Source organism: Pelophylax lessonae (assembly GCF_965119305.1).
Source record: "Pelophylax lessonae genome assembly, chromosome: 3".
Lineage (NCBI taxonomy): Eukaryota > Metazoa > Chordata > Amphibia > Anura > Ranidae > Pelophylax > Pelophylax lessonae.
The window spans coordinates 516,521,800-516,539,279 of NC_138770.1; the positions used below are offsets into that span (position 1 = coordinate 516,521,800).

The 17,480-nt window shown below is 49.8% G+C and overlaps 1 protein-coding gene across 2 annotated transcripts in view; it reads right to left on the reverse strand.

Moving 5' to 3' along the window:
- STRN (striatin) overlaps positions 1–17,480 on the reverse strand; it is a 239,659-nt gene that overhangs the window by 147,824 nt on the left and 74,355 nt on the right. For both annotated transcript variants that reach the window (XM_082252290.1, XM_082252289.1), the window contains exon 3: positions 17,191–17,264. In XM_082252290.1, the coding sequence (XP_082108416.1) occupies positions 17,191–17,264 (74 nt within the window). The remainder of the gene's footprint in view (positions 1–17,190; positions 17,265–17,480) is intronic.

The following is a 17,480-nucleotide window of genomic DNA, read 5'->3' on the forward strand; positions in this document are numbered from 1 at the left end:
CATTTGACTACCTTCAAAGAAGGGATAGACCGATATGATTTTTTCAGGGCCGATACCGATATTTTGGTCACAAAGTATCGATATCGGCTGATATTTTGTACATTTAAAGTTTTTAAAAATAGACAATTTTTGACACAAATCTGGTACTGAACATGTTAATGTTTATTAACATTTTTAACATGAAAGGTTTGTTCTTCACACCTTACATGCATGAAAACGGATAGGAAAACTGTACAGCTTTCACTTGCAGGTACATCAGTTTCACATGTGAACGAACAAGTCCTAGAAGAGTAGACAACTGTTGACAACAGTGAAAAATATCGGCTGGGAAAATAATAACTAAAGGCTTCCCAAAACTTACACAAACTCTGCTGCAGTAGTGCACTCACTGTCTGTAATGATTAAATCTAGTAGCTGCAGTGCAAAAGACAGTGGACTGGACACTAGTACTACTCGCTTCAATACTCTCAGTTAAGTAGAATAATATTACAGTGCAGAAAGCACAACATTTCAGCATGTTCACCAGTTAAAACGGCTTCTGTTTTTTTTTTTTTTCATACATTGATGCCACTTCATTAAAAACACGCTCACTTGGTACCGAGGAAGGAGGAGCAGAAAGGTATCTTCTAGCATGAGAAGCAAGTTTTTTTGTAGTGTGCCTAATTTTCTTTCCACCACTGAAGAGGATCACCACTTCTGTCAATTACCGGTTCTTTCAAATAGAGATGAAGTTCATCACCCAGGGTCATTATTGCAGATTCAGAAGAATCCTCTGCATGAGGCCCCAATAAAACCCTGAACATGGCATCTATTCGACCACGATAAAGTTTCTCTTCTGTCCGTTGTCTATTTGGACATTTTCTTTTTTTTTTTTTTTTTTTGCAGCATCCTGCTCTTCCAGATGGCTGGCTGGCAACCTGTGGTGGGTGGCTGGCTGGCACCCTGATCTGCCATCCTGCGACTGTAAAGCAGGATGGCAGATCAGGCCTTGGGACAGAAGATCCTCCCTGAGAGGAAGAGGACCAGAATCCATTCTGCCTCAATCCTGCGTAAAATTCTGGGCAAGAGCTTGAGAGGGAAGACATAAATCAGCAGATACGGACCACATGGGGGCCACCAGCACATCCGTGGCGTCCGCCAGAGGAATTCTTGACTGAGCCACAAACCTCTGCACCTGTTGAGCCGAGAAACCAACAGATCCACCTCGGGAGTGGCCCACCTCGAGACATAGCTAATGTAACACCTCCGGATGAAGGGACCACTCCCCGTGGTCCAACACCTGCCGACTGAGATAATCCACCTGCCAATTTTCCACCCTGGGAAGGTGTACTGTGAAGGTGTACAGCCGTGTGGGCTGGAACAAACTGTTCTGCCTACCTTAGAATGCCTGCTACCTCCAGGACACTTCTTGTGCCCCCTTGATGATGGACATAAGCCACGGCCGTGGCATTGTCCAGTTGAATGCGCACTGGACAACCCTGAAGACAATCCGTTCATTGATCCAGACACAGTCTGATTGCTCGGAGTTCCAAGACATTGATCAGTAGTCTGGACTCTTCCAGTGTCCAGATCCTCTGAGCAGAATACTTGCCAAGGACGCCTCCCCAGCTGGACAGGCTGGCATCCGTAGTGACCCCTTCCAAATACAAGGGGAGGAAGGATTTTCCCAGCAGAAGCGCCAGAGAAAGAAGCCACCATATCAAAAACTCCCTCGTTCCCGACTCACCCGGATTTGATATTCCAAATACTGGGGAGTCCTGTCCAGTTTGGTCAGAATCTCCCTTTGCAGGGACCTCATATGGAACTGTGCAAACTGAACCGCCTCAATGGTAGACACCATCAGGCCCAGCACTGGCATGCAAATCTGGAGGAATGACCATCTTTTGGACAGCAGGAGACGAATTGAAGCCTGCAATTTCTGGGAGTTTGTAAAGAGGAAGGAGCACTCTGGCTAAGGCCGAGCCCACAATCAGGCCCAAATAGTCTAGCTTTGTGGACGGAACCAGAGCAGACTTCTGAAAGTTTAGAATCCAGCCAAACTCTTAGAGTCCGTATTGTGTCTTTCAGGTTTTCCACCAGAGCAGAGGGAGACTTCACTTGCAGAAGGAGATCGTTCCAAGTAGCCCAGTACCGCAATCCCCCGTCGGCGTAGCAAGGCTAGCACCGGGGCTAACACTTTTGTGAAGACCCGAGGAGAAGAGGCGAGACCAAATGGTAACACCACAAACTGATAATGCTCCTCTCCCACAGCAAAGCTGAGAAAACACTGGTGACTGGCACATATTGGAATGTGAAAGTAGGCATCCTTGATATCGATAGAGGCGAGGAAATCCCCCTGATGCAGGGATGACACCACTGTTCGAATAGACTCAATTCTGAACTTCTGTACACACTTTGCGTCTGTCGAACTTCAGAGAAAACAATTTTATGGTAAGTTCTTTCAAATATCCAGTTTTCTCCATCGTTCGACATACGCAGCTCCCTCTTCTTTAGACCAATGAAGATGGAGCTGCATCTGACGAACGATCGAGAAAACTGGATTTTTGACTTATCATAAAATCCTTTTCTCTTAGTTTCATCGACGGACGCAGTCCTCTGATGCATATCAGTAGGGACGTTCCAAAACAGTATCAAAATGAGGGGTGGGAAAAGCAGAACAAAAAAAACAGTCCCCAAGGCCAAAATGGCCAACCAGGCAACACAGGACTCATCAGAACAACCAGATGAGGTCCACCTGAAAACAAACACAAGAACACCCTCAAGGAAGGCCAAGGGGCCCCCTAAACTGCGGCCTGCAAAACCTTGCGGCCAAAGGAGGCATCCGCAGATGCCATCACATCCACATTATAAAATTTGGTAAAGGTGTGAACAGATGACCAAGTCACCGCCTTGCACACCTGAAGCACAGATGCCTGATGGAGAAAGGCCCAGGAAACACAAAGCGCCCGAGTAGAGTGCGCCTTGACAGGGAAAGGTGGAACCTGACCCTTAATGGAAAAAGCCTGCACAACTGTCTGTCTGATCCATCAGGAAATAGTCGCAGCAGACGCAGGCAGCCCTTTCATCGGGCCATCTGTGAGCACAAAGAGCGAGTCAGGCTTGCGAAAAGACTCGGTAGATGCCACATACACCCTGATCGCCCGAACATCCAGGGTATTCAGAGCAAATTCCTTAGGATGTTAAGGCCTAGGAGCACAAGGAAGGTAACAAGATGTCCACATTCAGGTGAAAACTGGAAACCACCTTCGGCAGGAAAGACAGATCCGGCCGAAGTACCACCTTGTCCTTGTGAACCACCAGATAAATCCCTGTCCTCCGGCACCTGGCTTTCAACAGCCAAGCTGTCAAAGCCAGCGACTGTAAAGCAGGATGAAAGATTGGCCCATGAGAGAAAATCTCCACGGACCTGCAACAACCCTGACCAGGTCAGCGTACCAAACGCGACGAGGCCAGTCCAGAGCCACAAGAATGGCGGGAATCCCTTCTGCCTCTATCCTGCGACGAAGTCTTGGCAGCAACTTGAGAGGAGGAAAGGCATACATCAATCGGTACTGGCCCCAGGAGCGGGCCACAAACCTCTGTACCTTCCTGTTGATTTGAGACGCCAACAGATCGACGTCTGGAGCGCCCCAGCGAAGGCACAACTGGTGAAACGCCTTTGGATGCAGGGACCACTCCCCTGCATCCAAGGCCTGGCGGCTGAGGTAATCCGCCTGCCAACTTTCCACTCCTGGAATGTGTACCGCAGTGAGAGCTGGAATATGGTGCTCCGCCCAAACGTAGAATGTCCGCCACTTCCAGGGCCGCAAGGACACTCATGGTGCCCCCTTGGTGATTTAGGTAAGCCACGGCCATGGTATTGTCCGATTGAATGCACACAGGACAACCCACCAGATGGTCGGTCCAGTGCGTCAGGCAAAGTCCGAGCGCTCTCAGCTCCAGGACATTGATCGGCAGTTGAGATTCCTCCAGGGACCAGACTCCCTGACCCGAGTCCTGATTGAGGACTCCCCACCCACCCGGACAGACTCGCATCCGTGGGGACAACTGTGCAGTATATAGGGAGAAAGGATTTCCCCGACTGAAGCATCGGGGACCGAAGCCACCAGACCAGGGACTCTCTGGTCCTGTGGCTTAACCGAATTCGAGAATCCAGAGAATTCGGGTGTTTGTTCCACTTGAGAAGAATTTCCTTTTGAAGAACCCTCGTGTGGAACTGAGCGAATGGGACTGCCTCGAAGGAGGACACTATCAGTCCCAGTACTCTCATACCAGGTCTGAAGGGACGGCCGGTCGTTGGACATCAACAAACGAACCGCTGACTGGATCTTCTGGAGTTTTTCTGGAGGAAGAAACACGCTGACAGAGGACGAGTCCAAGGTCAGGCCCAGATAGACCAGTCTCATGGAAGGGGTCAGAGACGACTTTTGAAGGTTCACGACCCAACCGAACTCCACCAGAGTACTCAAGGTGACCCCCAAATTTTCCATCAGCAACACGGGGGACACCGCACGGAAAATCAGATCGTCCAGGTAGTCAAGGATCCGTATCCCCCGCTGTCGCACCGTGCCGGGACCGGGGCCAACACCTTTGTGAAAACCCGAGGAGCGGAGGGGAGACCAAAGGGTAACGCCACAAACTGATAGTGATCTTCTCCCACGGCAAAACGGAGAAACCGTTGGTGAGCAGCACAGACTGGAATGTGAAGGTAGGCATCCTTGATGTCTATTTAGGCCAGGAAGTCCTCCTGATGTAGGGAGGCCACCAATGTGCGAATAGTTTACATCTTGAACTTTTGAGCGTGCACGAACACATTCAGAGCCTTTAGGGCCAGGATTGGCCACACCTTGCCCTCCTTCTTGGGAACCGTGAACAGGTTGGAATAAAACCTGTGAAAGCGTTCCGCGTGCGGAACAGACACTATCACTCCTTGCTGTAGCAAGTCCTGCGCTGCCCCATAGAGCGCTCGCAAACGATCCGGGGATAGGCGGACACTGGAAGGGAAAAACCTGACCGGAGGAACGGATCGAAACTTGATCTTGTATCCAGACCGCACAACCTCCCGGACCCATTTGTCTGGGATCTGGGCTAGCCACACGTCCGAGAACCGGCAAAGGCACCCCCCCACCCCAGTCACGGGTGAGGGCACACCTTCAGGCTGATGGGCCTTGTCCGCAGGTCTGGACTTCTGTTTCCCAGACCAGGGACGCTTGGAAGCACCCGAGGGAGCCTTGAAGGGCTTAACCTTATCGGCTGCCCCCGAGGGACGAGAATACTTTCTATGAGCCGAAAAGGATGGACCCCGCCTACGGCGAGAGTCCCTACCACTGGAAGCCTGCGGGAGAAAAGTACTCTTACCCCCCATAACACATTTAATAATGTCGTCCAGGGTAGCCCCAGACAGTCCCCCTAAAAGGCCCTGAAAGGGGAGTTCCGTCAAGGCCTTCTTAGAAGCCTGATCCGCAGACCCAACACTTCAGCCAGAGCATACGCCTCATGACCACCGCCGAAAACAGACGAGCCAAAAGGGAAGCAATGTCCAGCGCAGCATCGCAAGCATTCTGCAGCGCCTGCACCATCTGGTCCAACAGTTCCCCAAATTCAGGAGGGACAGGCTGACCCTCCTCCTCACGGGGTAGCAGCTTCGCCCATTCAGTCACCGCTTGGGTGACAAGGGTCGAAGCAAAGGCAGGCCGTAGCGCAGTCCCCGCCATAGCGTACATGTTGCGGGCCACAGCCTCCGCCTTCCTAGCCTCTGGGTCCTTAAAGGACGGGGAATCTTCCACCGGAATCTCGGTAGCCTTGTTAAGTCTGGAGACCGGGGGATCCACCTTAGATAGCACCGACCACTTCTTCACCAGAGACTCCTCAAAAGGGTAGCACCTGGTAAACCGCCTAGACACCCCTGGAGAACGTGTCCACCGCTCCCATTCTTTGGCGAGCAGGCCAGCAAAATAAGTGGGGAAGGGAAAATACTTTTCCACCCTCGGAGGCTTATGGGTGCTGAAGGCAACCCGCGCCCCAGGAGCGACGACAGCCGCATCCTCCAATTTTAGGGTTTCGCGCACCGAAACAAAAAGTGCGTCCACCCGCGCCTTATCCTGCACAGCAGAAGAGGCAGAAAGCTCACCCTCACTATCAGAGGAGGCACAGCGTGGGGTACCCGACCTGGCCGAGGTACCCGCGTCTGCAGTGGCTGGGTAAGACTCAGAGTCATCAGAGGAGGCAGGGATATGAGGGGGTCTTTTCTGCGCACCCCACCCTCTAAAGGCCACCTCCACCTGGGACACAAAAGCTTCCAGGCCCGCTGAAATCACATCAGTGGACAGTTGCGACCCGGGGGGCCCTGCGGCCTCCATGTGGGGATCAGGTCGAACATAGTCGGAGAGGTCCATGTTGCACTAATAGGACCCGCCAGCAAACTTTGTGAAAAATGACAGAATTTTTTTTTTTTACTGTATGAAAAGGAACATCCTCACAGCGCTACCCGGAGGTCAGGCCCGTGCTACGGACCCCCGCAGAGAGAGAGAGAGAATAAGCCCCCAGCAACTCACTGTCCTTCGAATGCAGCAAACTTCTAGGTGGTCTGCACATGTCAGCAGTGACTCATGAAAGGAAATCTGAGCCAGAAGCTTCCCAGGCTGAAGAGGGGCTCATCTCCCGAAAAAGGAGATGCAAAAAATCCCAGCAAAAAATCCACCACAAAATGGTTGAAAACAACCCCCCCCCCCCCCCCAAGATGCCCGCTGCCACAAATGCAGACAAGGCTACAAACAAAATGGCGGCCCAGCACGGCAACAGGACCCCCCCAGGGAGAACCCCCGCCAGCCCTGGAGGGCCCGATTGAGGCCGCCCCCGCCCATCGACCAAAAGCCGCACCCCCCAGCCCCCATGCGGCCTGCACACTAGGCCCAAGCCTCCGCTAGGCCCGAACAGTCCCTCACATAGGGGGGTTGGTGGAGGGGGGTGGGGGGTGGTCAGGTGGGGGTGATAAAGGAGGGGGGTCACAGCAGGACAGAAGGAACCCTGGAGTGTGAGGGTCCGACCATACCAGAGAGGGTCCGCGTCCACCCCTAAATCCAATAGGGAGGGGGGGACATTTACTCACCATATCGGGAACGCCATCTCATGACAGGACCCCATGCCACTGGAGTAGGGGGGCTGTCGGCAAAATAGGAACGCTGCAACATCAGCCTAGACCCTGTCGTGTGCGTCCTGGCGAGGCGTTCAAATCGCGGGGCCAGCCAACCCAACTCAAAAAAAAGGGGCGGTTACTGCGTCCGTCAATGAACTTCAGAGAAAAGGATTTTATGGTAAGACAAAAATTCTATTTTCTCTATCGTTCAATGACAGACGCAGTCTCTGTTCTTAACAGTAGGGATTTCCCAAAGCAGTGCCATAAAACATGAGGGGGGGCAGCAGAAAATAATTCCTCAAGGCTGAACCATAGCCAACCAAACATAGAACTCATCAGAACAACCAGCTGAGACCCACCTGAAAAAAACATTAAGCACCCTCAAGGGAGACTAAAAACCCCCTTAAACGGCAAAACTTTGCGGCCAAAGGAGGCATCTGCAGATGCCAGCACATCCACCTTATAAAACTTTGTGGTGGTATAAACAGACTAGGTAGCCGCCTTGCAAACCTTAACCACAGATGCCTGATGGTGAAAAGCCCAGGAAGCACCAAGTGCCCGAGTAAAATGCACCTTAACCGGCAAAGGTGGAACATGGCCCTTAAGTGAATAAGCCTGCACAACTGTCTGTCTAATCCATTTGTAAATAGTCGCAGCAGAGGCAGCCAGCCCTTTCTTTGGTCCATCCGTGAGTACAAAGAGTGAATCCGACTTCTGAAAAGAATCAGTAGTCGCCGAGTACACCCTGATTGCCCAAACCACATCCAAAGTATGTAGTGCAAATTCCCTAGGATGTTTAGGCTTAGGACACGAGGGTAGCACAATGTCCTCATTTAAGAGGAAACTGGAAACCACCTTTGGAAGGAAGGACGATCCGGACAAAGCACCACTTTATCCCTGTGAACCACCAGATAGGGAGAACGACTGCACAACGCCGCCAGTTCCGACACCCTGCGCGCAGAAGTAATAGCCACCAAGAAGGCCACCTTCTGGGATAAGTCAAGCAGAGGAATCTCCCGAATATTTTCAAAGCGAGGTTTCTGGAGAACCGACAGCACCAAATTACTCGGCAACGAAGTTTGCACCGGAAGTGCCAAGTGTCGCACCAGGGAAAGGGTGGCTAAAGGCCTTTGAAAGAAAATTGCGAAGGCCAAGACCTGACCCTTGATAGTACTCAAGGCCAATTTTTGATCAACTTCCTGTTGAAGAAAGGACAAGATCCGAGGCAACGAGAAAGAGCGAGGGGGAACCCCAAGAGACTCACACCACGCAATATACGGCTACCACGTATGATGATAGATCTTTAGAAGTCACTTTCCTTGCCTTAAGCAGAGTGGGAATCACTGCAGCAAACAATCCCCTGTCCTTCAGCACCTGGCTTTCAACAGCCATGTGAACGGCGGAGAGAGCTGGAACAATGCGTTCAGACAAGGCCTTCTTTGAGGTCTGATCGGCAGACAAGCATTTTAACCAAAATATACGCCGGATGACCACTGCCGAAACGGACAGTCGGGCCAATAGTGAAGCCGCACCCAGCGACGCATCGCAAAGAAATTGCAGCCCCTGAACCAACTGATCCACCAGCTCCGCAAAGGCAGGGGAGAGTTGTTCCCCCTCCAGGTCACGGCGTAGTAACTTAGCCCATTCAGTCAAGGTTTGGGACACAAGGGCAAAAGTAAACACCGGTCTCAGTGCAGACCCCGCCAGGGAGTACATGTTGCAGGCCACAGACTCCGCCTTTCTATCCGCTGGATCCTTAAAGGATGGGGAATCCTCCACTGGAATCATGGTAGCTTTATTAAGTCTGGAGATCGGAGGGTCCACAGTTCACTTTTTAATAAGGGACTCCTCAAAGGGGTAGCGTCTAGCAATTCGCTTAGGCACCCCAGGGGGGCGCTTTGGGCAGTCCCACTTTTTTTAGACCATGTTGTCAAAATACGCAGGAAAGGGAAAAACCTTTGCCACTCTGGATGGTTTGTGTGTGCCAAATGCAACCTTTTCTTGCGCGGAGGGAGAGGAGTCATCCTCACTATCCGAGGAGACAGGGCGCGGGGTAGTAAGACCCGGCAGGGAGACCCACATCTGCTGTGGCTGAATCAGATTCAGAATCTGACACATCGGTTGAGGCAGGGGTAGGCGTGCGTCATTTTTTGGAACTTCGGCTCTTAAAGGCAACCTCCAACCGGGACACAAAAGATTCCAAGACCGCCGACAGTGCATCTATGGATGGCTGGGATCCGGAGGGCCCTGCGGCCTCCGAGAGGGGATCAGGCGGGGAAATGTGTTCCACAGGGTCCAGGTCGCACCAAAGGAACCCGCAGAAAAATGTGAAAAAAAAAACACTGTGTAGGAACGTCCCACCATGCTATAGCGCCCCCAAGAGCTCAGGCACAAAGCACTGAAGACCCCCAGCAGAGAGAGACCCCCCCCCCCAGACTCACCACGCACACCAGAGATGCACAAGGCAGGCCCAGGATGTCTGTACAGCACGTGTCTGCAGCGATCTAAGTGTAGAAGGAAACCGAGTGTCAGCCCTAAGGTATAAGGAGGGGCTTCACCACCAAAAAAAAAAAAACACGCCTCTAGGGACTCCAAAAACATGACCATCGATTTTCAATGAGATCCACTGCAAAATGGCCGCCGGGCTACCGAAACATGGCCGCCGATCTTATTAGCACATGGGCTACAAGAAAATGGCTGCCCTGCGCAGCCTGCAAAACTGCTGGAGGCCCCTGGGGAACTCCCCAGCTTCCTGGGTGGGATTGACAGGATGGAGGGCCCTGGTAGTGACGGGGGAGTCCCCCCCGAGCGATCGATCGTCCGGTCGCCGGCGGTGCTCTCCCCCCAGTCGGCATGACGCCCAGTCCCACAGGTAAGGTGGGGGGGGGGGGGGTGTGTGTGACAGAACAGAGGGGAACCCAGGCGTCCGACCGTACTAAGGAGAGGCCCGCGTCCACCCCAAAACCCAACAGGGGGAGGGGGGACAATTACTTACCATTCCTGTAACCACCGGACGCCATCTCCTAAAATAACCATTCTCCACTGGAGTGGGGGGCTGTCGGCCAATAGGAATGCTGCAACGCGGGCCTAGACCCAGTCGTAAGCGACCTGGTGAGACGTTTAACTCGCAGGGCCAGTCCCCGTCCGGTGGGACTATGTCGCGGCTGACCTAGTGCGGAGCTGGGGTCTGCAGAAGCTCGCTGACCGGCTGGGGTGACCACTGGATCTATATAATCTAGCCCGTCAACTATGATTGTAGATCTCACAGGAAAAAGTCCGGATAACAAAATCTATTATAAAAAAAAAAAACTTTTGCCAGGACCAGAGATCCCAGCAAGAACTAGGTCCTTACTCCCGACTTGGCTGAAAAAAAAAAAAAAAAACTGACATCCTATAGCAGAGAGAGGGAGTATACCTCCTGGGACTTTCTTTCTGCATAGTATCCTACTCCTGTAGGGGCAGTATAACCCTACTGTTAATAGAGACTGCTTCCGTCAATGAACGATAGAGATTAAAATACATAATAAATAAATATATATATATATATATATATATATATATATATATATATATATACACACACACACAGGCATACCCCGCTTTAAGTACACTCACTTTAAGTACACTCGCAAGTAAGGACACAGCTTGTTCAGCTTGGCATGACACTACTCCCGGTTTTTAACATTGACGTCTATAGGAAATCTTGGTCAGCTTGACATGGCACTGCTCCCAAACCATAAGTGACAGGGATACCAAACTTAGGGAGCACCGAGAGGGGACCCAAGAACTACAACATATCCTGTTTGTGGCTGGCCAGGTTGCCTAGGTAATCTACTATGTCATAGTTCTGGATCCCCTTAACATGCTCCCCAAGCTTGGTGTCCTTGTCACATGGTTTGGGAGCAATGCCATGTCAAGCTGACCAAGATTTCATATGGAGCTAGTGTATTTACATGCATTGAGAAATGAAAAAAAGGTATTGCTACACTTTAAGTACATTTTACATACATGCTCTGGTCCCATTGTGTACTTAAAAGTGGGGTATGCCTGTATATATATATATATATATATATATATATATATATATATATATTTTACACACACACATACATACATTTGCTTTCGCATCCTGTTACTACAGCAAGTGCAGTGTCATTATGGTGACATTGTAATGCTGGCCATGTACAATGGCTGGCTACCCTGATACCACTGCATGTCAGTGCCAGCAGCACTTATCTAAGATCACAGCCACAGCACTGCAATGTCACCAGTGGACCAACACCACCAGATGACATGGCTCCCCAACTCATCGCAGACTGTAGAAAACTTTGCATTTCATTAGAAAATCAAGGTCCCAGAGTCTAGAGGAAGAGTGGAGAGGCACAGAATGTAAGTTGCATGAGGTCCAGTGTGAAGTTTCCACAGTCCGTGATGATCGAAAATGTTGGTCCACTGTGTTTTATCAAGTCCAAAGTCAGCGCAGCCCTCTACCAGGAAATTCTAGAGCACTTCATGTGCTTCCCTCTGTTGACCAGCTTTATGGAGATGCGGATTTCTTATTCCAGCAGGACCTGGCACCTGCCCACACTGCCAAAAGTAGCAATACCTGGTTTAATGATCATGGCATCACTGTGCTTTATTAGCCAGCAACTTGCCTGACCTAAATCCCATAGAAAGTCTGTAAGGTATTGTCAAGAGGAAGAAAATGAGAGACCCCAGACTAGAGCTGGATGATTCTGGATAAAATGAGAACAATAATTTTTTTTGCTTAGAAGATCAGGATTCTCACAATTCTCAGTGTAACATTTTTTACCTAATACAAAAAAAATCCTAATAACTTTACAGTTTAGTTTTTTTTTTTTGTTTCCAAAAAAACTGCGTTTGAAACACTTGCACAAATACAGTGTGACAAAAGATTACAACCATCGCCATTTTTTTTTTTGTTCATTGACGGACACAGCTCCTGGTATTCTTAACCATTGGTTAACCAACCCCATACAGGAGTAGGACACTAGGCAGAAAAGAAATCTGGCTATGCCCATGGTCAGTCCCAGGGGGTATTCTCTGCTATAGGCACTCAGTGTTTTTCTGCCTAGTAAGGACCTAGCTCCTTGCTGGGATCTTTGGTCCTGGCAAATTTTTTAGATAGAAAATTTTTTTTCTCCTGGATTTTTCAACAATCAACTGCTGGACTGGTCAAAAGGCTGCATAATCTAGATCCAGTGGTCATCTCAGTCTGGCCAGTGAGTAGAAGCAGACCTCAGCTCCGTGCTAGGTTGGCCACGATAGCCCCACTGGACGGTGGCTGGCCTACGAGTTAAACGCATTGCGAGGTCACATAAGACTGGGTCTCGGACCGAGTGGCAGTGCTCCCTCTGGCCTACAGCCTCCCATTTTGATGGAGGGGAGGGGGTTCAGTCTGGAGCAGTGCCCGCCTGATTCCTGGTATGGTGGTATGACAGGGATGTGCTTTCATTTTAAATTTTTCTTTTTTTCACTTTTCCTTTATTTTTTTTTTAAATCACATTCTTATTACATGTAAACATCATTTGTAAAAGGAATAGGGAACAACAGGGTCCTCTTTATGGAGAGATGTGGGGTCTATAAGGCTCCCACATCTCTCCTCTAGGCTTGGAAGCTTGAGACCAAAAAAAATAAAATAAAGGTTTTAGGCTCCTTTCACACAGGCAGACAGTTCAGATCCGCCAAAAAAAAAACGGACAGGCGGATCTGAACGGTCACCCCATGCATGTTTATGGGGCATCGGATGTCAGCGGAGACATGTCAAATCTGGACGGATGGAAACCCTATTTTCCATCCGTCCAGCGGATCAGATGAGAATGGACAAATGGTGCGTTCCCATCCGATTTCCCCATAGAGATGCATGGGGACCTGACAGCTGTGTCTCAGCACACAGAACAGCTGTCATCCTCCTGCTCAGCGGATCGATCCTGCGCTAAGATAAATGGAGACCGTTTGATGGACTCCTAGTGTGAAAGAGCCCTAAGGCTTGCCAGCCGAACACACGGCAGTGTTTACAACTACCGGGGCTGGACCTGATGTCATAACGTTGTGCCTGGGCTCCAAGAATCAGAGATGACCAGGGATCATCTGGTCCTCTGTCAGCTCTATGGTAAACTTCTGTCGCCATCACATTCCTCCAGCTCGAGCTGGTAGAAGCCCCTCCCACTGCCTGTAAAAATAATCAAGCGGTTGAACTGCCGCTTGATTGTTTTTACTGTGAAGAGAATCGCCGGCAGAAAAAAAAAAAAAGATAACTTAATGCCTGTAGCTGCAGGCATCATTCAGATATCTCCACTAAAAGCCCAGGACACCATATGACATTCAGCGGAAAGGAAGTGGTTAAATACTTTCAAAAGAAAGAGCTATCTGTCTCAAATAATAAACATTTTCTTTGGGTGCAGTGTTACATGACCAAGTAATTGCCATTTGAAGTGTGACAGTGCTGAAATCTGAAAACTGGCCTGGACAGGAAGGGGGTGAAAGTGCCCAGTATTGAGCTGGTTAAAAAAAAATTCAAAACACAATTCGATGGTTTGTTTTACAGTCTTAGGGCTCTTTCACACGGGCGTTCCTTTTTTTTTTGCCCGATCAGGTCCTTTTTTTTTGTAACGGACGCGGATGACACTTGTGTCATCCGGTCCGTATGTCCGTTTTTCATCCCATCCGTTTGCGGATGAAAAACTGACATAATGCATGTCTATGTAAATACAGATGTCAGCGGATGACACCACTGACATCCGTGTTTGCGTCCGTTCCGTTTTTTGAAAGGAAGAAAAAATAGGGTTCTCCTCCGTTCAAAAAAACTGAACTGAAGAAAAACGGATGTCAGCGGATGATCATCCACTGACATCCATATTTACATAGAGATACATTATGTCAGTTATTCATCCGCAAATGGATAGGATGAAAAAACGGACATACGGAACGCCCGTGTGAAAGAGCCCTTAATATTGTTTTTCCTAAAGCAGGGTTTCAGGATTTGAATTCAGACAAATGCAAAAATGTTTTTCTTCACTCAAACCAGCCTGCATTCTTAGCAAACCATAATGTCTGTTATAAAGTGGAGGCATGATACGATTTAGATGTTGATAAAGCGCCATCTATTTCTGCTGCAACAAGGAAACCTTTTCTTACTGTCTGAAAGGCTTATCCAAACAGGAGCTTTGTGAGCTCAGGCAGAGAGCAAATGTTAATTTAATTCAGTAAAAAAAAAAAAAAAAAAAGGGATGTACACAATAGAAAAGGTAATTTTTTTGCAGAAGCCTCTGTGCAGACGATCTTCCTGCTAAAAATTTGCAATGCCTATATTAAAACAAACCACTCAAACCCTGATCTTTATGTTGATCTGTATGCTCACAAGTTGTAACAGCAAGATTTACTCAGCCCCTGCGCAGCACTGGATCAACTATGCAATACTCTGCAGGACCAGCCAGTCTGTGTGGTAGGATCAATTCAGTCTACACAACTTGAATCAATGAAGAGGCTGTGTCTGGCAGAGATAACACAGCTGTTCGTAGAAGGCCTGTGTCCCCCTTGATTAGGTGTAATGGCGGGTGGTGCGGCCTATAGGGATCTGCGGGTACACTAGTGAAGTGCCTCGGTGGATTAGGGGTTTATTGTATCGGAGCGGGATGCCTGGGGATCCGATCAAGACGCCACCATCTCAGCCTTTAAAGCTGAACTCTGGGATAAGCAAATCCTTTAATGCAAGAGTATACCTGTATAACGGTCAAACTCCATTGTGCAGGCGAGTCAGTACAGCCAATCTGTATCTATTCATTTTATATGGCCTGCCTGCACCCAGCTCTAGTAGAAAACACAAAAAAGCTTTTCGCACTACATGGGGCTAAGCGCTCATGTGAATAAGCCCTTAAACTAGAACTAAAGGCAACTTTTTTGGTTTACATATGAATAGAGTGGGGACAGAAACACTGTCAGGTTTTTATTGCAGAGGCTGCCGCATCTGTAGAATAGTACACCAGAGGTGCCAACTAGAACCTTCAAAGCACCAATGCAAAAAACCATGAAGGGCCCCTTGACCCTAGCCCCTTTACTCCCATCGTGGGGCAGCAGGACTCCTTCTTTCCCTTACATCGGGTTTGCCTTACAGTACACATCAGAGTCCACAGGGTTTGCCTTACAGTACAAGGGGGTGGAGAGCTCGGTGGGCCCCGATGTAAAGGGGGTGGAGAGCTCGGTGGGCCCCGATGTAAAGGGGGTGGAGAGCTCGGTGGGCCCCGATGTAAAGGGGGTGGAGAGCTCGGTGGGCCCCGATGTAAAGGGGGTGGAGAGCTCGGTGGGCCCCGATGTAAAGGGGGTGGAGAGCTCGGTGGGCCCCGATGTAAAGGGGGTGGAGAGCTCGGTGGGCCCCGATGTAAAGGGGGTGGAGAGCTCGGTGGGCCCCGATGTAAAGGGGGTGGAGAGCTCGGTGGGCCCCGATGTAAAGGGGGTGGAGAGCTCGGTGGGCCCCGATGTAAAGGGGGTGGAGAGCTCGGTGGGCCCCGATGTAAAGGGGGTGGAGAGCTCGGTGGGCCCCGATGTAAAGGGGGTGGAGAGCTCGGTGGGCCCCGATGTAAAGGGGGTGGAGAGCTCGGTGGGCCCCGATGTAAAGGGGGTGGAGAGCTCGGTGGGCCCCGATGTAAAGGGGGTGGAGAGCTCGGTGGGCCCCGATGTAAAGGGGGTGGAGAGCTCGGTGGGCCCCGATGTAAAGGGGGTGGAGAGCTCGGTGGGCCCCGATGTAAAGGGGGTGGAGAGCTCGGTGGGCCCCGATGTAAAGGGGGTGGAAAGCTCGGTGGGCCCCGATGTAAAGGGGGTGGAGAGCTCGGTGGGCCCCGATGTAAAGGGGGTGGAGAGCTCGGTGGGCCCCGATGTAAAGGGGGTGGAGAGCTCGGTTGGCCCCGATGTAAAGGGGGTGGAGAGCTCGGTTGGCCCCGATGTAAAGCGGGTGGAGAGCTCGGTGGGCCCCGATGTAAAGCGGGTGGAGAGCTCGGTGGGCCCCGATGTAAAGCGGGTGGAGAGCTCGGTGGGCCCCGATGTAAAGCGGGTGGAGAGCTCGGTGGGCCCCGATGTAAAGCGGGGGGAGAGCTCGATGGGCCCCGATGTAAAGCGGGGGGAGAGCTCGATGGGCCCCGATGTAAAGCGGGGGGAGAGCTCGATGGGCCCCGATGTAAAGGGGGGGGGGAGAGCTCAGTGGGCCCCGATGTAAAGGGGGGGGAAGAGCTCGGTGGGCCCCGATGTAAAGGTTCACAACATTTTCCCTTACATAAGGGTCCGACCAGTTCCCCTTTACACCAGAACCTGCAGCATTAACACACTAAGGTAAATGGGTTTGCTGATTTAACAGGGGAGTGAGGACATTGATATAAGGGGAGACCTTTAAATTAGTGGCCCTCCCCCTCACTTTAGGGTATCCACTTGGCCATTACATCTGTGACCCCCCAATAGAGAGACTCTCACACAATAACCTGTTATTACCTGCAGGGCTTTGGTACTCCTCTACCCAGCACTCCCTCCTTGCAGATGCATTCAAATTTGCTAGAAAGATGCCATGATGTCCCTACACACTTGGCCAGCGGCATGCGGTTTAGAAAACTGCTCAATTTCCCCATCAATACAGTCATTGTTGATTTGGGAATCCCTCCTGCGGTGCTATTGTGATGGATCAACTTCAATACAATCAGCCTGCTCATAGACTGATAGAAATTTGGACAGTTCCTGGTGAACCTACCAAATTTTGATCTGTCTATGGTCGGCTTAATCTGTACTAGACAGGTGCCTGAATGTGTCAGTGGCCTGCTTGATTCATTTTCTTCAGCATATTTTAACTACTGATTAAAGCAGAATGACCAATACAGTTATGCGTAATCCTTCAAACATTTCTAGAATACTAATTTAGTTAAACACACACAAGTATACATTTGTAAAAGTAGCTTTTTTTTTTTTTTTTTTAAGTGTCCTTTAAAAAACACTGCTACACAAAATTATATGCCTGCCTTTACTAATTGAACATTACAAACAATAGGGTAACTTACCAGAATCATAATTTGGAGGCTTCATATCTCCCTGATTTAATTCGGTTCCATACTTCAGCTTGTGATATTTTGCTCTTTAGTTGAAAAGCAAAGAGAAGAAGAGATCAGCTTTAGGTACTCCTAACTTCTTTTACTTTGCAAAAAAAACTGAACAAAATTATAAAAAACGCAACACTTTTTTTTGCCCACATTTTCATGAGCTTAACTCAAAGATCTAAGACTTTTTCTATGTACACAAAAGGCCTATTTCTCTCAAATATTGTTCACAAATTTGTCTAAATCTGTGTTAG